This window comes from Heterocephalus glaber, unplaced genomic scaffold, assembly GCF_053883595.1.
Source record: "Heterocephalus glaber isolate CG9 unplaced genomic scaffold, H.glaber_assembly_v1.0 deba00001481, whole genome shotgun sequence".
Taxonomy (NCBI): Eukaryota; Metazoa; Chordata; class Mammalia; order Rodentia; family Bathyergidae; genus Heterocephalus; species Heterocephalus glaber.
The window spans coordinates 47,684,903-47,710,452 of NW_028258317.1; the positions used below are offsets into that span (position 1 = coordinate 47,684,903).

The window sequence follows — 25,550 nt, forward strand, 5'->3', positions numbered from 1 at the left end:
TTGTCAATGAGTAGGTTGGGTAATTATAATGCTATTAAGGCTAATATTTTGTAAAATAAGAGTTGGGGGTTTAATCTTTTCTTGTGATTTCTATGCTGAAAACACTCAGATTTCTTTATAATTATTCACCCCTCCACAACCTGAATTTCGTGCAAATCTCTAATACTAACTTGTATTTTTTTTCCCTGTTCAGATAAATGTCAAATGCTCAAACACGTTTGAATGGTGAAGCTCCAGGGTCCTATAAACTCTCTGAAGTTAATAGGAGTTTTGCTGTCTTGGGACAGTTTTAGATCTTATGCCATTTAAGTAACTTTTCATTCAGATAGGTTATATATGCTATAATGTTATGGTTTAACGTGTTTATTTGCAGTGCCCAGGAACTTTTTGAGGCATTTCACTCTCTACCTACCTATATACCTACCTACCTCAGGTTTTCTAAAATTTACCTTTTTGTTCACAGGTTGATTTTAGAACAGTACTTTACTTATTCTTACAAATGTATATGTGGTGTAAAAATTGTTAGAGATACTTTGGGCTTAGGTAAATTGAAATTATTCATACGGATTGACTAATAAACAGAAATACTAACAAATGATATTTAAAATTAAATATAAGGACAAGTACTTAGTATTTAGTTAATTCTTTCTGTAATATTTTTCCTAGGGAGGACTGTTCTGTATTGGTATTCTTTGTTTTCATTTTTAGACTAATAGAAATCCGTGAAAGTGATCATGCTTTGAAACTAAAACTCTTCAATAGTAACTTGTTTTGAGTAGCTGAATGCCTGTGATTTGATGTATGTTATAATGCCTGTTTCAGACTTTTTGGATGTTTTGCCTGTGAATTATATTAAACAATATAGAGTATAGGTATAGGGTTTATGGTGCAGGATAGGGTAAATTATACCTTTACACTTCTTTGAAGGTTTGTAATCATTTCAGTGTTTTCATTACATAGAAATAGTTATGCCTAATTTCCAAAATATGGTATTATTCTTCCGGTATTCAAGTAGTCATGTATTCTACTTAGACACTTAAATAAAAAAGGTTTGTAGCTTATAAGCTTAAGTTACTTTAACCTTAAAGAATTCTTTTTACTTTGAACAAATTTATTGTGGTAAATTCTTTACCATTAAAATGCTAGCTAAAATGAATGAATCTTAAATCCAGATAGGTTCCTTGCATTGTTTGATAATATGCTACTTTTGTGTAACATTTTTTATTATTGAGTAAGTTGGTGTTGTGTGTGCATTCTTCTCAGCTTCCAGCTTAAGAAATCAGTAGGTGAACTATAATCATTATGCTTTTCAAAATTTAAAGTGTGGTGTATCTGTATGTTTAAAAGATGAATGTAGTATCAGATGTGTGAGATGAGTTACATTTTTTCCTAACACTCTAATAGAAATGTTACTTTCTATTTGATATCTTTTGTGAGAATGTTACCAGAAACGTGGTTACCAAACAAGTAAACTTCTTAATTATGAAGAGTCTGCTGTTTATTTTGTTTTTATGCTGAGCACTGGCTAAATATCCTTTATTTGGTCTTAGTTACTTTCAAAATGATTTTCTGGACTAAATTGCTTGCCTTTATTAACTCTTTAGTATATGTTCCCAGGGCCACTGCAAAGTGGGTTTTTAATTCCACTCTGTTCACAGGTGCATAGTGTTCCCATATTTTGGAAATCCTAGATTAAGTGGATTTGACTAAATCTAGCTCTTTAGAGACAGATGGCTGCTTTAAACAGGTGTCACTTTCATTTTTACTGCTTTGTGTTGGGACTTCCAGTGGTTTACAAAAGGGCTGTCTAAAGCAGGTGGCATCCTTTGCTTTTGTCCTTAGTAAGATCTTTTAGAGTTAATTATTTTTCTAGGTTTTTTTTTTTTAAGTAAAAGTTTTGAAGAATTAATCTTTGAACTACTCCACATTTGTCATTTAACCAACATAGCTTTTATTTCTGAATATCACTGTACTTTCAAACTGTAGAACTTGCAGATCCTTTCACAAAACACTTAATTCTTGCAAAAAAAAAAGATAAATTCTCTTTGAATCCAGAAAAAGTTTATAGCAGCAGTTTACTCAGCTCAAGAGTCAAATTTATGTGAAGCAAAAAACCAAGGCAAATTTGAATAAAGTGAAATCTGGCTAACATGACAAACTCTTCCATCCCTTACTTAAAGAATTTCTTTAACAGCATTATTTTAACCTGAGTGATATATGTTGAAAACTGGTTTTATTTTTTGTTGGTTCAGTATTTTAAAACTACTTCAATTGCTGCTATAAAATTTATAGGGATTTTTAAAAATTGAAATTGTTTTTAAGCATTAGTGTTTAAAAATATGCACTGGAGTAAATAAAAGGGTATAAACCTATTGATTTCTAAGGTTTATTTTTACTCCATGCCTCTTTCTTTCTTTGTGGGGATTTTATACATCTTATAACAGATGCACCAGAGGGTGCTGTGCTGTTTTCATGAAATTATTATCACTAAAAATGTGAACTGATTGTAACTGTTACTTAAAGAAAAATTTTAATTATCTATGCATTCAAGCATATAATAACCTTATTTGTATGGAATTTAAGTTTTTAATATACTGTCTTAATTGGAAGTTTTATATCAAAGCCTTTCCCTATACTTAGATAATATGTATTAGCACAACATAGAACAGTATCAAGATTGATATCGATCATCTTATCCAGGTATTTCAAGCTCTATCAAAAATAAATTTAAGTTGAAAATCATACCTTTGGCAATATGGCATTTTATTCTTGAATATGACATTGTTCACATATACTACTGTGTTGTACTTCTTATAACTTTATATAGCATAGTGATATTCTTATGGTATAATCTATAAAAAACCACATCTGAAAAGCATAAATGCTTATAGTAGTTATCAGCCTGATTAATCAGCAATAATAAGATAATTTAGTTTCTATTTCCTGCTGTTAGAGTAGTCTGGTTTGGTTTTTTTGTTTTTTTGTTTTTGTACAGGGTTTGAACTCGGGACCTTGCACTTGGGAGGCAGGCGGCAGGACCACTGAGCTAAATCCCTGGCCCAGTCTGGTTTGGTTTTTAAATTTGGTTTATTATCAGAAAAATTTTAGAGTGTGCACCTGTGCTATGTGCTGTACTCTGTGCTATGTACTTATAAACTGAGAGTGTCTGTCTGTATCTGAATATTGTTCAGCAAGACATTTTTTAAAACTGTTGAGTCCAGTTGTTGGGGCTGCTTCTTACCTCTTTGACTCTCTTTTCATAACAGTATGTCCTCTAAAAGGCAGATACTGAAACAGTGGTATCTTTCTCAAGCCTGGGAAAGTGTAGTTACATCCTACAAACTTTTAAATCTTGATAATGGATTTATCTGTACCATTATACCACATTCAACTACAATCAATCAATTTTGATAAAAAGTAACAGTATAAGGCATAGTAATTCATGTGTTGAAATGCCTCAAGAATCCAAACCATCAATAGAAAGAAACAATATTTTAAAATACTGGTTTTATTAAATAGATTAGGCATTTTTCCTTAAAAATATATATAGCAAGTATATTAGTATATAGCAAGTTGTATTGATTGAAATCTGAAGTTTATATTTCTTATCAAATTGCAGGATGTACTTAATGAAGTGAATCAGTTGAAAAACTGAATTGTATTTAGTGTACCAAGAAGTAAATGGGATAACTGTATTACAGGCTAAGACCACAGGCTTTGGAGTCAGATTTCAGGTTATCTTTTTAGGAGTATGAACTTTGGACAAATTGTTTGCCTTCACTTACCCTCAGTTTTCTCATTTGAAAAAGGGTCATTACCACCGTATCTCATTTGTGGGGTTTTGTTATGATTGAAAAAGCATTTATGTGATGTTCTTTGGTCAGCTTTTATCTTAGAATATATGCTCAGTACCTGTTGACTATTGTTGTTATGAAATACTGGGAAGATACCTATTCTAATCTTTTACCACTTAAGAATTATTTTTAATATGGTCCTCTGACTAGCTCTTTTCCAATGGGACTAAAATTTTGAAATACTGCCCACTAATCTACAGTCATTAGATAAGTATTTCCTTCTTCCACTTTTAAAAATCAAAGTCATGAAGCCATCAATCACAAGGTTGGATTACTGATTGATAGCCAGTCTTGTTACTTCCCTGAATTAAAAGAATGCCAGTCCAAATTTATGCTTTAGTTTTACTCTGCAGCCTTATCATAATGGGCTCTTTTTACTGTGTTTGTACAACTCTCTTGATCTAGGGACTTCAGAATAAGAAGTAATGATGTAATATTTCATTGTGTCTTACACTTCCCATTGTCCATGTCATTGTCCTCTTTATATTTTCACATATTCTACATGAATTCATTGAAACATTTTGAGCCCTATTTAAACATCATGTTAAATGTAGTCATTACTATATTATAATAAGGAAAAATATAGTTTAAAAAGAGAAGTTCGTCAAGAAATTAAACTACAATTTTATAATATACTGCTTAGCATGGTTATTTTCTAAGGGTAGAAAAATGTGTTGAGGTCATCACTGATATACCTGTAGAAATAAGGAATTTTGGAGTAAATTTTTAATCCCTATCTTGAATTGTCGAGTAATCTTGGACCATGATCCAGTATAATAATATGAAATTATAGTGGGAAAGTATCATCTTTGGCATCCTTTCTTTTGATGTTAAAAATGTTTAAAATAACATTTTTCAAGTTGGCTGTTATATTTAAAGTAGCTATTTGATAATTTGCTATATTTCTGGATTTTTTTGAGCAATTTGATTAAGAATGAAATGTTTTTCTCATTTTAGAATGATTTAAATAGCCCTAAGCTTTCTCAAACTGGAAATACGATTTATATATACCAAGTGATAAACATCTGATCTGTGTCATCTTTTCTCCTGAAGTGTTACATATTGTTGGGGCTTTTTGCCTGCCCCTCTCACTTCTTGTGCTCCGGTCCTTCTCTATTAATAAGAGATTTAGTTTTGTTAAAGTGTTGAATTCATTATATGATCTCCTTTATATTATTTTTGTAGATTATTAACCCCAGAATATAAATCAGACTGACTCAGCTCAGCCATTTCCCTTGCTTCCTTTTCCCAATGTATTTGATACATTTTCAAAGGAACTTTTAGAAAAAGACTAGGAAATGTGATTTACATGGAAAGATTATATCATTTCTAATCATCTGTTATTTTCTTAAACTCCAGTCTGAATGCCCTGTTGATCAAATACATAACCTTGTTTTACTAATGTTACCTGAGTATAGGTTTTATTCATAAGTCTCTCTTCTTAGTCCTTGGTAAACACAGGCTTCTGGCGAAGTACTTTGGGATTAATCTGGAGAACAAAAATGTATTTGCACAATCATATATGTCTGCCTATTGCTGACTTTTAACTTCTGGATTCTTCTTTCTGACTTTTATTGGAAGTAGTAATACCTAGTTGATACCACTTGTCTCTGTTTTATTAGTGCCTGGTCAGGGATTCCCGGAGGTTCTTGGTGTTTCCTGTTTAGGTAAAAAATGATATAGGATAATTGGAGCTGAGACAGGAACCATAAGAGAGTGAGGCAACTGGCCTGAAAAAAGGGGGGTGGGCATTAGTTGGTGAGAGGAGACAGATATATTGAGAAATGATAGAAGAAAGGAGAGAGACTAAGTTGAGAAATATAAGAACTTCAAAAGTGCCAGCGAAAGGAGGGTAAAAGAAAACAAAGTTATTCAGTTTGCTACTATGAAACCTTAGGCTTTTCAATAACACTCTAGGTCTCAGCTTCTCCATCTGTAAAATGAAACAGTAAGACAATGTGATCTTCAAAGCCATTTGCAACCCGGATTGTCTGTGTCCATGGCACTGAGAAAAGGGAAACATGCCAATAACATGGAGCCAGGAATTGCTATTTGCTTTACCTATGATCTCAAAGGCTACCATGTTGCTTGCCTGTTGTGTTTCTTCTGATAAGAACAACAAAGAAGGAAAACCCAGAGTTCAGTGCTCGCTCAGTGGCCATACTGATGGCACAGTCTCAGAAGGTTCCACCATTTAAGTGGCTTCTGTAGAGAGCAGTTGCCAAATGCCCTGATTTCTTCACCCACATAGGAGTTAGCTGAGTCTCACAGCTTGAGCTTCTGCTGGAGCCAGCTTCTCTGTATATGTGTTCCAGACAAGTATGTGACAGTTGGGGCTCCTGCTTGCTGCTCACCAATGAGATATTTAAAAGAAGACATCATTTCCGAACTATGTTAATGGGGGGAATCAGAAATAATAAAAATAATTTAGGTTTAGGATTATTGGTTTCATTTTTTTAACATTTCTTCCCCAGTTATTTAAAGCCTTAACTTTTTTCTCTCCTTCATACTATACAACTGGTTTTTGAAGAGCTAAAATCTTGTCAAGGTCTGGGCAGGTTCAGAGAGCCTTTAGACTACTTTGGGGGCTTGATCTGGAAGCATTGCCATCATTCATACTAGCATACTCTTTATATTTCTCCATTGGTAATTACTGCTTTTCTTTCTTATTTTTTTTCTGAATATGGTTTTACTTGGGTAACCAGTCTTTTAATTCAGGTTTGGTAGCAGAAAATTTGTTACAATTTTTGGTAAAAAAAAAATCTGCATGTTCATAAATTCTACTTTAATGGTACTTCGATTAGTAGACTTCTCAGGATTTTCCAACAGGAAATGGTAAGAGAGGAAACATTTTTGCTTAAGTTTAGGAAAAACCATATATTCTTCTCTATCTCTTAAGCAGCCTAATAGGGGAAGTGTATGAAAATTAAGAGATTGTAATTATTAGTTTGAAAAATTATTTTTGAATACTATTTTTGTTGATTATTGTAAAAAAGTTTTTGAACTACATTCAGATTTGTAAGTGTAATAGCATTTTATATACTTCAATATAACTATGATTCTTAAAATATATCTGCTCCTCTTCATTTTTAATCAATATAGTTTATCTTAATGTGCAAAACAATTTTAGAGACTCTTTGCTTGTCAATTAGGTTTCTTTCCTCCGCGCTTTAGTTATAAAGGAATGGAGGAGGTTGCTGGAGAGGAGCGAGAAGAAGCAGACACATTTAGAAATCATACGCTGTTTCTATTGTTAGATATCAGTGCCTTACATGTTCTCCCCAGTTCGTTTTTCTGGACTATGAAGTTTTGGTGGGGGTGGGAATTGAGGTGGGAATTGGGGAGGCAGGAGATAGACGAGACTCGGGTTATCCACTATTTCTTCCTGATCTCTTTTCTTTCCTGCTGTAGTATTGTACACAGCACATGTGTTTTTGTGAAGATAGGCATTTTATTACTTTAATAAAATGTTTACTACATTTTATGAAAGTACTTCTTTTGTCCTAAAGTATGGTTATATCTGTGCTTAGTGATTCCTTTGCTCCTAAAGAATGAGTATATCTATATATGTCTATCCATTAATATATTAATGGATACAAAATAATGTCCTCTTTTAAGGGGCTTGTATTGTGATGTCCTACACAGTTTTAGAAAGGTAGAGGTAAAATAAAGGAATAGTGCGAAAACTTAGTTCATGAATTAATGATCCTTTAAATCTACCTCTATGTTTTGCTTTGGATAGATGGTTTTGTGAATATTTTTTGGCACCAAAACGTGGGTTTTTCCTCTGCTACTATTTATGCTGATATTTTCAAGAACTAAAAGAGTATAATAGATAACATCAGGCTTTTATTGATTGGCATCTGATAATATTTGGTAGCAGTTTTAGAGATGAGTTTGATAAAGTGCCAATCTAAGTCATTAATTAAAAACACTAGTATTACTAGTGTATTATAGCAGTAATCTGGAAATCACCTTTACAATTTTAAATGTACAACATGTATTTTACTGTGCCATAATGGAAAGCCAACATGAAAAATTAATACACAGAAATGAGATAAACAAATTATTTCTTTTATAACATGATTATATGTCATGATTCTCATTTTAAAATGCTTTGTTTAAAAAAGTCACTACATTTTTAAGATGTTCTTATTAAAAGTGGAGTTTACGTGGTTGTGGTAGGGGAAAGGAAAGAAGGGAATGGAATTAACATGAGAAAATGAAAAAATGGAAACAAAGTCTTTGAAAATAGAGAGGGGTGGAGGGGTTAAAGGGAGGGCCGGGGAATGGGGAAAAACTAAGAATCAAGATATATTATGTAAAGGTACAAATCTCCAATGATGAATGTCATTATATTGTATACCTAAAATGTACCAATAAAATTAATTTTTAAAAAGGTGGAATTTAGCTTAAATACTGTGTTTTGTATATGTTTGCATATGTACACCTTTAGAAAGTCATTTTAATGTACATTTTGCTTGGTGCTCTAGAAATGTTATCACTACTGTTTTTTGCTCCCTGATTTTTGCATTGCACATATATTGGAATAAGAAACATTTGTATTGCACCTTAGTGCTATTTTTGTGAGCCAAAGAAAATTATGGGAAATGTTTAATTTTGAATGAACTGAGTGTAATCTTGAAAACAATTTAGCACCTCAAATTATGTGATGATTTTTAGAGGCCACTTTTAGTTAATAAAGACCATGAAAGCTGAAGTCAAATTAAATTATAGTTAAATACAAAAAGTGTAGTCCTTCTAGTCATAATAGGTTAAGATATTATGCTGCTGGATCAATATTTGATCTATTTCTTTATTTTTAGAAGTCTGCTGAGTTTTGAAATTTAAAACCTTTAAATAATATTGAATGAGTAGAGCTGTATAATGTGGATTTGTATTTCAGCAGAGGTTTGAGCTATGGTTTTAAGCCATATGGCTATGGTTTGGAAGTGAGATGGGACTTTTAAAGTGTTTAAACTGGGAAAGAGATATATTTTAATACTTTGGGTTAAGTTTGCTTGGGCATTTTTGGAAGTTGATAAGAATGTAATTGAGGTGAAGATTGAGTATTCCACTTACCTTTATTTTCTGTTGCCCTGGAAAAAATTGGAAGGAATGATTTCTCTCTTGCATGATATAACCCTTTCTATTAAATTGTATTTTTGTTCATTTCCATTGCTATTTGGAATTTCCCAAATACACATTACATGTGACTCTTGGAAGTTGGAATTTACATGTTGGTTTACAAACCTTAGAATGCCAATAGATGGCACCCCTTGCCCAGAACAGCACCTTAATCTGAATGAATGGGGTGACAATGAGGGTAAATGAGAGCAGGGTCATATATTAGAAAACACAAGAATATGAATAGTGGCTAGTATAATGGAAAGAAAAGGAAGGGTCATTTCAGGGCTGTAATTGAACCCCAGTTTGCAAATTCAGCATATCTAATAATACTTTCTCTATTACTACTACTGACCTAGTATTTGGTTCAAAAACATTCTATTAGAGACCTAAGGAATAGCTGGATATATCACTTCTTGAGCTTTTGTATGATTGTCCTTTACATTTAGTTTTGAATGAGTTATTAGAGGATTGTGTGTTTAATGTCAATAGTATTTTGGTTAACTTAGGAATACTGAAATGGGTTAGTTTCCTTTTTTTCTAAAGTACTGTGGATTGAACCCTGGGCCTTTGCTCTGAGCTACATCTCCAGCTCTTCAAAATTTTTTTTCCTAAAATTTTTGAGACAAGTTGAAGAGAAATGAGGTATTAAGTTACAACATTGCATTTCCCAAGCTATGTGGTTATATTTCTAAAGATGTGAGAGTGTAGAAGGCTACAAAGATGATATTTGAAAATCTTTAAGGATTAAAAATAAGGATAAGGGAAACTAAAAAATAGAATTGGATGAAATTAGAAAATTTACAATTGAAAAAGAAGGGAAGATGGATTAATCAGTGTGAATGGTGAAATAATTTTTTAAACAATCTTTTTTTTTTTTTTAACCTTCCAATGATTTTAGCTAGTAGAAGCAACTGAGAAAAAGATTACACTTAATTCTTTATGGCACATTTGATTTTTTTGATAAATATTTATAAGACTCGGGGATCCTTGATATTTATTGTCTGAATTTCTAGATGGTATATCTATAAAAGCAATAAATTGGGATGCTACATCAGGGGCTTGTAATTATTTATCACAAAATAATACAGTATTAATATACAAAATAGACATAACTAATATATTCATTTTGGATATCTGATTTGCTTATCTGATATCCGAAGCAATCTACATTTGGGAAGCCAATGGATAGTGGAATCTTAGGTTAAGAACAAATTCAGTGTAGACTTGAAACAATGCTTACATTATGTTTCCAACAAAATATTTAAAGGTGATTGATTTTGATATTGTATCCTCTCTACTGTATTAAACTAGAAAATTTGTTATCACCTCCTGGTTGTGTCTTTTATTCAGTAATCCAGGGACCTCTGTTTATCTGACTTATTCTAAAAGGACAGGGAGAGAGGCCTATGTCTGTAGGACATAGGGAAAAAAAACCTCTTGAATATAATTCATAGTTAGTTAAATGGAGTTAATCTTTTATCTGTCATTCTTTTATTTGTAGGTTAATTTAGGTAAATAGTTAACAGCTGTTGTAAGTTGACTATGAGGATCAATTTTGTTTTGGAATAGTCTCTTCAGTTAGCTATTTAGTTTATGGGACATATTCTGAGTTTGTAATATAACAAAGAAAGAAATATCCAAGAACTAACGAGCTAAGAATTTATGATAGCATTCAAAGCAGTTTAATATTTTTGGATTTAGTATCTTCAGGGAATGAGGAATTTCTCTTAGTTTTTTTATTTAACTGAAGGCAGATAGGTAAGATAGAAACTTATTTTCTAATATCAGAAGACTCCCCCATTATTCATGTTGGCAACTATTCTCTAATGAGCTACTGTGTATATAACAAATAATGATTAATGGCATTTGAATAAACAACACAAAATGTGGACCTAAATTTCTTTATTGAAAAGCTAATGTTTCCTTCCTGTTTTAATCTAATTAAATAATTAAGATAAAAAGTCAATAAATATGTTACTTATTAAATAAGACCCACATTTTTCATTTGTATAATTACTTTAATTGCTAAACTTCTTTCTAATCCTAGGGGTTCATTGGAAATGTATATGACTTGGCAAAATATTTTGTGGCAGTCTTTTTAAATATTTCTATTGCAGGATAACCACCCAGACTGAATAATAAATTAACAGAAAATAACCAAAGGTATGCTGTAATTAAGTGGTCTATCCCACTATGTTTTTTCTCAAAGGGTTACTTTTAATTTTTTTTTACCATTAGAAAATGTCTATGTTGTGATCCTACAGAAGTAGATACAAGAGATAACATGAGGAAAACATCAATATGAGCCAAACAAAATTTGAAAAAAACATAAATACACTGCTGCAAAACAAAAGATCATGGAATATATATGTTAATTTCAGTAATATTTATAGAATATTTTATTGTGAATTTAATGCAATATAAATTTAACCATTATTGAATTAACTTTTTCTGTGCTTTTAAACTTATTCTTAAAAATCAAAATTTTATTTGGCCTTTTAAATTCTACATTCCATTAATATTTTCTGTGCTTTTGACACTATGCTTAAATTAAAAATATTTTTTTCATTTGACATTCTACTCAGTAAAAAGCATGGTCAATTTTATTTTAAAGTTGTTTCTTTTAAAAATATGACTATCACTGCATTTATCTCATGTGATATATTGAAGAAGACAGCTATTTTCAATGGGAGAATAATATTGGTTTACTTATTTTATATTGGAATGACTCCCCCAAAACAAACAGCTTGATGCTCTAATTTGAACACCACTGTCTCTTCATATGTATAGGAGAGCTTTATCCAAGTATTGACTTGTATTTTAGAGCATGACCCTTTTTGCATAGCATCTGAACTTTTGGGTCTGAAATCTCCAACCCCATATATTGAGCATCTTCTTCCTTAAGGGTTCAACTTCTGCCTTTCTTCCTGTTTCTGCTTAACTATTCTACTGCTGTTTTCCTTTGCCTCTTAGCTATGTCTGGCCCAGCACAGCTAATGTGAAGAGGAAGCCAGAGGGCTACAGTAGAGATTAGAGATGAACAGGTCTATCACTAGAGTTGCATATTTTCAAATGGCACAAATATTCTTGTCTTATAGCTAGCACAAAACTTCTTAAAGGCAAGCATTGCAAATGTGCTGCCTTTAGTATTCACAGTACTTCTCGGTTTATTTATACTTTTGCTCTCCAATTTTTTCTAGAGAAAGTACATTAAGGTATTATAATTCTGCATTCAAAGTTTGAATAAATATTTTAAAATTATTTCCAACTAATTTTTGGTACATGTATCATTTAATTGTTCTGTTTTAGAATGATACAGAAATAATTTTTACAATACTTTCCAAAACCATAAGTAGGCTTTATACTAAGGGGAAATACCATACTTGCAATACTTTTATTTTTAATAATGTAAAAAGTATTTTTATACCTGTATTGCTGGATGTTCATGGTATATGTCATAATCATTGTTTCAGTATAAATAATTATCAGGTCTGGAATGTACCTCTTTCCTTTATTTTATTTTATTTTATTTTGTTTTTTTGTGTTAGGAATTGAACTTACTGCTCTACCACTGAGGTATGCCCCCAGTTCCTCTCTTTACTTTTTTGTAGAGTGATTCTTATGATTATGACAATTATTGTAAAAATTCACTTGTTATTTTTTTAAAATGGAAACATTTGTTCCTGTAGTTCACTCTCTTGTGGAACAAAAGTGAAATATTGGTAGCTGATACAGGTGATACAAGCTGAGACTTGCCCAACTGGGTTTGAAAAGTGTTGCAGCATTAAGTGCGCGTGCTGTAGCAGAAGGAACATGTGAATGAACTGTCCTTCATCCCATGGCAACTAGGAGCAATAACAGCAGCCCTGCTATTGTACGACTTTTTATTTTCTTAATCTGAGTTTTTGGAAGGATATATTGTTTACTGATTCATAGTATTATAAAGTTGTGATAGGAATAAGTAATTGTGTACTAAGATTTTTGGTGTATGTGCTGGAAGGAAATAAGTGAGCTCAGGTTTAAACTTAGTATTCTTTGATAAAGATGAAATATTTGAGTGCTAACACTGTTAATTATTTGAAACAGTTTGTTTATGAGATACAAAGGTAATGACAGCTGAATTTTCTAGCATAACCTGATGCTTTCTGCAGTCTTATTTGTGGTGCCAAATCTGAAAAGATATATTTATATAAAACAGGAGTAAGCTTCCTATGGGGGAAACCATTTGTCATTTGCTCTTAACAAGGTAAATCCCCACAGACAAACCTTCTTGTAAGACTGTTCCCATTGGATTTATCCTCACCTTCAATAAAAATGGAATATGATAAACAATGGTGTGATGAAATATTAGTTAACTCTTGCACTTTTTCCCAGAAGTTATTTTTATTTATTACCCCCCCCTTCTGTCTCCTGGAGATTGAACTCGGGGCTTCACATATGGTAGGCAAATGAGTCACCCTAGAGTTTCATGCCCAGCTGTTTTTATTTTGAGACAGGGTCTTGTTAAATTGTCCAGGCTGGCCTTGAACTTACAATCTCATGCCTCAGCCTTCAGAATAGCTGGATATCTATGTGTATACCATCACACCTGATCATTATTCTTATTCTTTATGAATTTTAAAAAATGTAATACTGCTATTTCATATGAATTAGTAGACTCAGAATATAATGCTTTACATTGATTTTCCTTTCCATTAATGAATAAACTTTTGAGTGGGGGAAGCATCCAAATGATTTAAACTTAACTGTATTTCTGATGTGCTGATACACAGATTGGCCCTTAAGATAGAACAGAAAATGCAAATATTGAAGTTGTATGTCAGATGAATAGAATGTGCTAAATACTTTGAGCTTTTAAACTGAGATTTAAATATAGAGATTGAGTATTAGAGTAACTAATTTCTAGACTGCTGTACTTACTGGACATAATGTGGAAGAATCTTAAATGTGGAATGTGGTCTTAATATCTTATAAATTTATAATCTGGGTAATTTTTGTGTAAATTATTTTATTATGGAGTAACAAAATCCTCTTGAAGGATTTTGAGCTTTTAAAATCAACTCAGTTTTTTGTTTCTCTGGGTCAGAACTTTTCAGAATTCTTCATTGTCTGTTCATCAGAATCATTTAAGAAATATTCAGTGCCACAGTGTGCCACAAAACTACTTAGCATTTGCCATTTGGAAGTTTATAGTTTCATGTCCATTTTCAAGTTTAAACTTCACCACTCTACTCTGTAACTCTTCTTTTCAAGCCAGGCTAGCTTGTGGTACTGTGTATTGGTTAAGAACATGAACTTTAAAATTCATGAATTTGAATTCCATCTCTATTACTGCCCAGAAGTTTTACTATGGGCAGAGTATTTAAACTCTGTGAAATAGGATTAATAAAATCAACCTTAAAAAGAGTGTTTCAAAGGTCATGTCATGACACAGGCAAAAACAATGATGCCCCTGATGTGTAATTGCTCAGTAAATGACAGTTGCTATTACTGTCTTATATGGTTGCCTAAATTCTGTTTTATTATTTCTCTAAATCTTGGTTCTCATCCTTTTTCTACTTAGAATATATTTTCTGTCCTATTTGAATCCTTGTCTCCCAACATTAGTTTTTGTGGTGAGGATGTAGCTCAGTGGAAGAGTGCTAGCCTAGCATGTGTAATGCTCTGGGAAACTAGCTTAAAGGTAAGAGTGGATGTTGGAGTGGTTCCCTAATGGGGTTTCTTTACTTCTAATGATTTATTAATTTCTCCTTATCTCTTGCTACTGATTGGGAATTGTAATTGAGATTTTTATTTATTATTAAATGTTTAATCTCTTCAAATTGTAAGCTTCCTGAGGGCAGAAGATTGTGTAATAGATTTTTGAATTTATAATGAGATCCAGTGTCCTTTCCTATTAGTAGTGAATAATTCATTAGCTTTTACATTATCTTCTAATTAAATTACAGAAATCACTTTTAACTGTTTGTAGTTTTGCGAAGCCTTGCTTTTGTAATGACCATTAGAACACCGTAATTTTATTATTGCCATTGGATTTATTTCCTTTTACTTCACATAGTTAAAGCCATGGATTAATGATCTTTGTGTATTTTGTCAAATATAGAGGAGCATCTAGCAAGTAATAAATTCGGGTTGACTCCAGTGAAAGCTGCTTTTTCTCTTCTCAGATGGCACTTTGTAACTTCACTGTGTACACATACATGAATTTCATCTGTCGCTATTTATCTGTCTGAAATTCTGGACTTGCCTAGGATATCTTTAGTGTGAAGTTGAGGAATACCTTATCAGATCTAGCACCTTTTTTTTTTCTAGTTTTGACAGGGTTTAGGAATTCCTACTGCTGTTTACTGTGGACTAAATGTGAAATGTTATGAAAACTTTGCTTTTTGGAGACTATTTGAATACTCCAAACCTCTTGTATTTCTCTTTTTGCTACCTAACTTCACTATACCCGCTGGGATGTTAAAAGTTTGGGATCAGGATTTGAGTTCCAGGTTTACAGCAAGGTAACTGGTGATATCAGAATGGAATTACTACAGTAATCAAATCTCTGGTTATATTTGAGGCATTTTATTTAGGGTTGCACTATGAAAAGGTTGTATTATCTGATTTGATATCTTCTACAGAGACTATTCCCCAAAAAACTTGTTTTCATAGGGAGCTGTCATCCATGCATCCATAAATCCGTGTAGCCATTTTATTTTTATTGTATTTTTTTAAAGGAAATTAGGGTATTATAGGTTAACATTTATACAAGCATAGGTAAGGGCAGCATGATGCAAACAGCAGAAATTGTAAAGCAGGGATACAATTAATTTGACCATATACAAAATAATAACTTAAATGAAAAGTCTCATAAGTAAAGCTAAAAGATAAACTGAAAAATACTTTGCCAGATGACCAAAGCAAAAATTTCTACATATATTAAATATTGTCACAGATAAGTAAGAAAATTCTAAAACTACCTCAGAAAATAAAAATGGTAAAGGACATAAGCAAGTTTTAAAAGAAATATAAATTAAGTAGACGTAGTACTAGTCATAACAGTGAGAAGCTGGGAACATGTGGAATAATCAACAATAGGCAACTGACTGAAATAAATTATGGTATATATATCTATACTTATCCAAGCCTCTTTTTTTTTTCTTTCTTTCTTTTTTTTTTTTTTGGTACCTGGGATTGAACTCGGGTCCTTGTGCTTGCTGAGCAGGGAGTGAAACTGCTGAGCTAAATCCCTGGCCCTTCAAGCCGCTTTTTAATAAGTGTATTTTCATTTTGCACTATTTTTTAAGGTGCTGAGTTTGCTAAATTTACTAGCAATTGTGAAGTCATTTTTAACGTTCCAGACTCATAAAGGATGCTTTTCAATTTCTATAACAAGTTTAAGTGTACATGATCATTTTCATTTTTTATATTCATTCTTTCCTTGAGCGAGTATTGGTACATACTATATGGGCCAAGAAGTGGACTCCGGTGGAAGATAACAACAATGAACAAAACTGATTAATACTCTGTTCTTGAGGAGCTCACGTTCAAACAATTGGGCATGAAAGAAGAAAAATATTATAATAGATTGTTATAAATGGAATAGAGAAAAGGTAGAGAAGCTAGGTGATGGGAGTGGATAAAGTTGCAGGTTTTTTTTTTTGTACCAGGGAATGAACTCTGGACCTTGGGATTGCGAGGCAGACAATGGAACCACAGAGATAAATTCCCTGCCCTAAAGTTGCAGTTTTAAATAGGGCGATTAAGAAAACTATAGAGAAGGTGATATTTGAACAAAAACATGAAGGAGGTAAGTTTTTGTGTATGCAAATAGAATACTGATGCTTTTGATGCTCACATTCTTTCCATAATAGAAAACCCTTTTTTTCAGCTGTCCTTACATAGTACTCTTCTGCTTTATTTTTTGCCCTCTTTTATCATTTTTATATGCCTTCTCTAAATGTATTGCTTGTGTGTGTATATATGTGTGTGTGTGTTTATGAGGCATATTGACTAGGTCTATGATTTTCTTTAAGGAAACAAGCAGATTGAGAGACTTTCAGAATTAAATCAACTCCATACTATCTGCTTGGAAGTTGGAGGTTCTTCTCAGAGAGTTGTAACTGTTACTAAAACATAATCCTAAAAAATGAGCAGAATTTATACATCAAGTATTAAACACAAAGATAATTAATTGGCAAGTAAAAGTTGGAATCAGCCAGACTGCAGTTTGATTGTTTATACTCTCAGTGTGCTCATGGCTAATTTAAACTGGAGATGGAATCTTTGCATATGATAGCTTCTATGATAAAATTGGTCTTCCGTGTTTCTTAAGATGTGAAATTAGAATCATTGTTTATATAGCATAGATATCATTATCTAATCAACTTTAATCACAATTTATAACTTAAACTTATTTAAAAATTTTTGTATATGTAGAAAGACATAAATGGGTTATTTAGATCAGTAAAAGTTACTAATGGAGGCAAATTATCTTATTATTTTGACAAATACCTTGTCAGTGATATTTTTAGAATGGTATATTCAGTATGCTGATGTCAAAATCATATTTTTCATTTTAATTTGTGTCAGATATTCATCTTTATTTGCCGGTCATCTATTGTGAAATGCAGAGTTTTACATTTGAAGCTGTTGTACTGTATTGTAAAACTTCAAAAATGGGACAAATATAATTAATATAAAAGTATATGTTGTTATATATTTAAGTTAGAGAAGTAGAAATTTCTGTGGAACCTTAAAACAAAACACTACCTTTCTGTTTGAACTTTCATAACCATATATACAATACTAATTTTTAATTTTGATTTCCATCCTTAAAGGCCTGTTTAGTGATTATACTTGCAAATTTGTCCAGACATTTGTGTCCCAAGTGAGTCAGCTGTGCACACATTTTAGCCACCAATGGACCAGTGTCTCTTGGACATAAGTACCTGATTTCTGACATTAAATAATTTAATTTAATAATTTAAAGAAGCCAAATTTAGTATCACTAATCTATACTACAGTCGTGTTTATGAAAAGAAATGTGAAGTATAGGAGACTTTGGAAGGATTGAGTTTACTCTTTTGTTTTTTCTTTTTAAATTAGTCCTTTTTGTTAAGGACAAATTTAAGCATATTGGTGGAATAGAGCAGTCTGATAAAATAGTGAATTGAATCCCCATCTCTACTTTACTCTGCTTGTATAGTTATCAATTAATGATTAATCTTGTTTCAGCCATAACTTTTTACATCTCATTTATCTGATTATTACAGTATTCCTTTCACTTTTACCTAGCTGTGTCAGGGTTAGCTCTCAGATTTTAAGTATGTTGCTTTGTGTTGCATGTTGTGTCATCTCTCCTAGGGATGGAGGATGGGTGAATAAAAATCATGAAATAAAAATTTGTTAGTTTCTTAGCCAAGTATCATTTAAGATGTTGAATTGTGCAACTTTCCTATTTCAAGCCTTACATTTTGATTTGAATTAAATACAGTTTTTCAAATTTAGCGTAGAAGGGTTTTTGCTGGTATTCAGTGAGAATACTCTTTATTTACTTCTTTATTAAGGTGGCTTTTGTGTTTTCAAAAGATTTTTCTATGTATTTTTCTTTCACAAAAATTGTGAGATAAATGTTTGAGTTTTTTTTTTTGGTACTGGGGATCGAACTTGGGACCTTGTGCTTGTGAGGCAGGTGCCAGAACCACTGAGCTAGATCCCTGGCCCAGATGTTTGAGTTTTATGGCATTTATATTGTGTTGCAAATTGAAATTATTCCTTGGGTTTCTAGGAGGCACTTCAAGATGGCTTTTTAGTATCTTCAATTTTGAATTTCAAAAATATATTGATCAATATCTGTTTCAAGTCTTTAAATGTATAATAATGAATAGTATGAGTTGAAAAGTGAAAGTGGTTTTTATTTCAAAAACTTTAAAATAACATTTTAATTGAGATTATACTTTATATCATTTATAAATTTTATTAAGAACTGTTCATCAGCCTTTTTTGACCTTTACTAATAAAGTTATTAAAACAGTTTGAAACAAAATAAGGAAGTGCTCTCAGGAGAAAGGAGAATTAAGATATTTATAGCCCTCATATTGATTGTTTTTCTTTTCATAGTTGGTCAGATACAATTGGTAGTAAAAAAAAGTTCTTACAGGTCATTGGTTACCAACTCTAATTATGTGATGCTATATTTCAAAAAGCCTATAATTCTTAATAAAAATTATGAAATTAAAATAATCAGAACTTAGTTCTATTTAGCAACATTTATTGAGGATCTTTAATTTTAAAACATTTTTTATCTCATTTTAGAAGGTGGCTATGTACAAAAGGTTGTTGTAAATCCAAGAAAACTGGAATTTGCAAAAAGAGGCATGTTGTTGAATACATTATCCTCTACAGCTATATAGTCTGTGGTTTCTTTTAAGGAATCCACATTTTATAATTATATAGAAGCTTTGTGTCTTCAACAAATCAAGGACTGGATGAATACCAGAAGGCACTTTCCAACAATAATTCTAATATGGGATATCCACACTCACAGGTGTAATTTTCACCCCATTGTCTTTCTGTTTAGTATTACCTGGCAGGATCTTAATGTAACCAGCTTAACACTATCAGGTAAGATTTTTGAACAGGTCCTAATTATTTAATGCATTTGATTAATACTTAAACAAATATTAAGCAACTGCTTTAGAAGTGAGCATGTTTACCTAATATATGCCCTGGGAATAATATAAGTTGGTTCTGACTTCATAACCTTTTTTGTCCATTCTGTGTGTGTGTGTATGTTTTAATTCTTTCGTCTTGTGTAGGGGGAAAAATAAAAATTACAATAATTTAAAAAAAGATTTTCATACATTAGGCTCTTCACCTTTATAATTAATTTAAAATTCTCTTATCTGAAAATTGGAAAGTATGCAGATTACTGCTTTGTAAAATGAGGTGGCTTCTGTAAGATATTAATCACTTGGTTTTTACATTGTAAGTAGAAAACATCACTGAATCTTTTAAAACAATTTTTTCTAAATTGTTGGACATTTTATTAAGAAATAAGGATGGGTCTAGGAATATAAATAATTGTATGTAAGTTTTCATATTTGCTTTCTCATTTACCTTTGTATCTGTAAAATGAATCCTTGTGTTTCTGCAATTCCTCTCTCAGTTCTCTTAACACATTCTTAACCGTTACAATTGTGTTCTGCTCTCCTTTCTCCTGTTTGTTCTCTTCTGCTCTGCTTGGCTTTACTTAGAGGGTGCTTTCAGTCTGAACCTTTTTTAGCCAACCCATCATTCTCTTCTTGCTTTAGCTGTGTTCTTTGGTCAGCTGTTGCCTTTGCACCACTCAGTGTGCTGTAGTTCTTATATATTATTGGACTCTGTTGTCTTTCATTTTTGGATAGTTGTTCCACATTCTTCTGTATGTTGCTTTTCAGTATTTTTAGAGAAATAATTTCCTTTACTCTGTTTCCTATGGTATGTAATGAGAAGAAATAAAAGCAATCACTGAAGGATAGATAACCATAGCGCTTTAAAAAAATAAAAGTAACACAGTTGGCGTATTAGTATTCCCAGCTCAGAGTAATTAGGTAGGAGAGCTAAAGGTTGCCATCAATATAGAGAGCAAGCTATCTTTTCTTCAAAGTTACTTTTAACTTTCAAAATTTGCAGGCCATATTAATACAGCCCAGATATCCTTGGAAAATTGAGTAGATTTTCATAATTTTTGTTAGGCTAATTACTGTTAAATCACTTATTTTTGTTTTCCTGTGTGGTCTTTTGTATTTTATGGTACAGCAGCTTTATATTTTCCTTCAAAAAATTTATGAAAAAGGCCTATCATTATAATCAATAAGTGAACAGAATTTCTTTTTTTAAAAGGAGTCAGCAGTCCTCCTTTAACCTCTGCCACTTTTCAAATTGCTTCACACAATTTGATTAGGAGTATTTTATTAATAGACTCTATGCGTCTCTTTTCATTTACATTCAACTAATCTTGTCTAATTGTAGTGATTTTATATGACTAACTTTTTTTAGCATTAATCTTTAAAATTATAGATTAGGCATTTGATAGGATAGAAAGGATTTAAGAATGAATATAAAATAATTACCAAACAAATTGGATTAACAAAAAAAATCAGTTTTTATAATAAATTTAGAATTTCTTTACTTGATCAATAATTTTATTTCTACTAACTTTGTAACTTTTGGGTCCTAAGTTTAGTTTTCAATTACTGGAGTTTATATAAATATGATAGTCTTTAAAAAATCCAAGTTGATAGTACTTAGTCCTGAATGTTTTTCTCCCCTGAAACTTGCCTGATTCATTTATGTCCTTATAACCTTTTAGGGGACTGTATACAAATAAAAACTAGGGTATGGTAGGTGGTATAATTGAAATGTAGATCATAATCTGCTCTTTGTTTTACTAAATTAGGGATTCTGAGGTTACACTTTGAATATTTATGTATGTTTAGCATTTTGTCCCTTTGTTAGAAATCTCTCAGTGTGACTTGTTTTTAATAGGATGTGTCTTGAATTGTGGGCCAATCACTTTTGAAAAGTATTAAGCCCTTTAAACACACTGGTCAGCCCCATAGAGGGAAGCCTACAGGTTTATTAGCACTCCTTAGTCTGAAAGCACAGCATACCCTTTTAGGTTGCACAGCAACAGACTCCTAGCAACCATAATAGATTGAATTTCTAAGACTGACCAGGCCGGATATAATAATAAAGCAAGAGGTACAAACAGTTGTCATGGTTTTCTATTCACAGTAAGCTAGTTTGATTTAGAGAAGCTTAGCTTTTAAAAAATGAGCAAACTTCTTATAAAACTAGTACTGTTTGTGCATAGGTGTTCTGGTATTAAAGTAGCAATACTAATACCAGATTTTAAGAGCCACTGTTTAATAATATGCTGAAAATAAAACAAAAAGCTAAAAGGATTATCATCTAAAGATGTTTTAGGGGAGTATTTTTAAGAGTTTATCATAAACTTAAAATTGGACTGTAACATGCTTAAGAACATGCTTAAAATAAAATAGTCATGTCTGCTTCTCTTTAAGATCCTCTGTTTTTGTTTTGCAGCAACTCCTTGTAGTTTTATGTATGTGATTTTGGTAGGTGTTTTTATATAACTGATGGTTAGAAAAGAAAAAATTGATCTAAGAGAACAGGCTATTTCAAGTTTATATAAATGTTTTTTGAAATTATAAGCTAATAAGCAATGGAATAGAATTTCATGAAGAAAGAATAAAGTAACAAAATGTACAATCTTTCACAGTAACAGTAAAAATATTGTGGAATTTCTAAAAGTATAATATTGTGCTATAACTTGTCAGCATTTCTCCTTTGTATCCTATTGTATGTATTTACTTTTGTAGCCCTGAGAAGGAGATTAATTCAGATACATTCACAACCCGAAACAGAATGCTTCTATCAAAAGAAACAGATCCTCATACAGCTATTGGAGTTGGGAGTGGAACTACAGCCTTTGACAGGAGTAAGCTGTAAATATACACACATGCTAATACCCTTGATTTGTTCATCTTTTGTGTTAGCATTTGGAAAAGATTGTTAAAGTGGCAGTTATAGTAAAGGCTGGCAATTATAGTAAAGAGCAGAAATTAGGTATTTGTGACCTATTATATTTCATTAAAAGACTTCCTTATTAAATGGCACTGCTTACTTTGATTACTTGACAGCTGCCCTAAACAGATTAGAAAATACACAGCTTCAGCTAAAGGTAAAATCAGCATCTTAAGCAAGCTCATGGCATAGAACAAGAAAATGTATAGTATAAGCTATTAAAAAACCCCAAATTTGCTTTAGGTAGAGATATTTATCAGTGACTAAATGGAATGCTTCTTCACATTTATATAATAGTTAGCCTACAAATGGTAGCATTTTCCTAACTGAGATATTTTAATACATACCCACCTAATATCATACTGTCCTCCTACTAGGGGATTTATTATGAGGCAGCATAGATATAGAGATCAGTGTGACTTTGCCAAAGAAGCTTTTTCCCTAAATGATGAGTTACTATTCCAATTCAATGTAAATACTACCTTTAGCAAGTATAACTAACTTTTGGAAGTTTTAGCACCAGATAATTTCTGAAAATTTATTAATGGTCTTTATCCCCTAGTAGTCTAATAGAGTCACAATAATTTTAATACTTGAAATTTAAGCATAACTTTCACATCACTGAGTTGTTTGCTTATCTAGAGAAAAATTTATTATATGGCTCTAGTTAGCTTCAGTTATATTTCTTTTGCTTTGTTACATAGTGATTCATGTAGTAACTATATAGCACTTCACAGAACGTTTCTTTTTTGTGGTTCAGCCATTAAGTAGTAGTCTGACTTGATATATACATTGTAACAATTCATGACTTTTCCCCTATTTTCTGTATCATGAGGTATACTGTAAATTAGTCTATAAGTATCAAACAGTAGCTTACTTTTTTGTATTTGATTTTTTAGACTTTAAAAAAAAGTACAGTTCTTTTAGGATCCAACAAAATTGAGTGGAAGGTATAGAGGTTTCTCATATACCCTTACCCCCACACATAACCTCCCTCACTATCAATATTTTCCCCCAGAGTGGTAAATTTATTTAAAATGATGAATCTACCTTGATACATCATTACTCAGAATTCACAGTCTGCATTTGGATTCAGTCTTAATGTACATTCTGTGTTTAGAGAAATATGCTGTTTGATTACTGTATATTTTTGTCTTGCAGTCAGTTTCAGTTCTTGGCCTTTGTTCTTTTCCTTCAATAACTGAGTTATCCTGAATCTTTTGCCTCCACATTTAAAGTTCAGAATCACCTTGCCAGTAGCCAAACAATAACTGAATGCGATTTTGCTTGAAAATACGTTGAATCTGTAAGCTATTTGAATTTGGGAAGAACTGTCATCAAATTACACCTCACTTTTTAAAGACTCTAGAAGCACAGGTTCAGTATGAAGCTGATGTATGGCAAATTACATCTCTCAACTAATTTTGAATAAAGATTTTTGTTAGGACTGAAAATTATTGTAGTACTTGCATGGAACTGTAAAATTTTTACAAACACCCAAACTGCTGTGTGAGACATAGATAACCACAATTTATGTTTTTAGCTTAAAAATAAGTATAAGTATCAGGTGCATGTTGTAAGACCATGCTGGCTTGCATAACTATTAGGGGAAAAAATGATTCCTAGTCTTTTGAATGAGAAACCTGAATTCAAATCCTAGTTTTTGTTATTTTGATAGCTAATTATGCTTAAATGAGTTCTTTACTGTGTGGTCCCAGATTTCTTTTATGTAAAAATAGGGCCATTACCTACTTGATAAGATTATAAAATGAAAGATAGAGTGAAAAATGAAATGAGATGAGTGTATGTAAAAGAGTTTAACATGGCATTCTAGAATTAACCACTCCAGCCAGTAGCTAACATTGTCATTTTCATTTTTCTGGCTCAGTTCTTATGTAGGATATGAAGAGAGTTTTACAGGAAAGGGTAGCAGCTGAAAATAGTAACATAGAACTGGACTTAATAAAAATAAAAACTTTAAAAAGTGATGCTGTGTACTGTATATTAAGTCATGTTCCTGTATCTATCAGTGGTTAGGAATTATTTTGAGTAAACTTGTATAAAGTGACCCCTCTCATTCACAGATTGAAATCTTGGGGCAGGATTGTTAAAGATTTCAAGAGCAGGAAAGTATACATGAACCTGTGAAATACTATCCTACACAAAGGGAACTATTTAGAAGAGAGCAGATTTAGTTATTTCAGTAATGTATACAAAGAAGCTTAGCCTGTGTCAAATTTTTTTCCCATGTAAAAATCTATACGCAGAAATGACTTAATTGCCCAGGTTTGTGTTAGCACCTTTCATTATTAATATAAGAGAAATGAAAAAGATTTTAGTTTCTGTTGAGAAAAAGTAAGGCAACAATAGAGTCACATAAAACTGATTACCTTTGGTGGTTTTTGGCCTACCTCTTAAAAAAATGTTCAACATGCTTATTGATTTTTTAAATATAGCTTAAATTTTAATATATTTTGTTAATTGCTTAAGTGAACATAAATGCATTTAATTTAATGAGAAGAAAATGTGTAAAAGAATAGAAGTGGTTTGAAGTACATTAATAGTTTAAAGTACCTAATGGGATTAAACTGGTTTAGGCCTTGAGTATCCTGTTTCATTTCTTTGAGGAAAGTAATTTCAGCCCAGGCTTAACGAAAGGAAACAGATACAGAATGCATTTAATGCCTTGATATTTTACAAGTGAGAAGAGTACTAGGCTAAAGTGATACTTTCAGAACCAAGAGAAACAGCACTTAATATTATACAGATACTCTCTCAGGTAGAACCACTAGTTATTGCCCATAGTTCTGCACATTTTAAATTAATGATTTTTTTTTTTCTGAGTGTACCTTAGGTGCTTATACTGTTAAACTGTTTGATGACATTTTAAAGAATCAAATACTGTCAAAATAGTTAATTCAAGAATTTTGAATTTAGAATTAAAATTAATTGCTTACTTTTTTTTTTTTTTTGGTACCGGGGATCGAA

The 25,550-nt window shown here is 31.7% G+C and overlaps 1 protein-coding gene across 12 annotated transcripts in view; it reads left to right on the top strand.

Annotated features, from left to right (window-relative positions):
- Rfx3 (regulatory factor X3) overlaps positions 1 to 25,550 on the top strand; it is a 293,033-nt gene that overhangs the window by 1,990 nt on the left and 265,493 nt on the right. Inside the window, exons 1-3 of one of the 12 annotated variants that reach the window (XM_021252764.2) lie at positions 11,528 to 16,779; positions 19,552 to 19,595; positions 22,358 to 22,476. The exons of 4 other annotated variants lie outside the window; for them this stretch is intronic. In XM_021252764.2, coding sequence (XP_021108423.1) covers positions 22,404 to 22,476 — 73 coding nt within the window. In that variant the 5' untranslated portion in view covers positions 11,528 to 16,779; positions 19,552 to 19,595; positions 22,358 to 22,403. Of the gene's footprint in view, positions 1 to 8,165; positions 22,484 to 25,550 lie in introns of those variants that run through there. 7 more of the 12 variants (XM_087184012.1, XM_021252766.2, XM_087184007.1 and 4 more) reach the window with 7 other exon arrangements.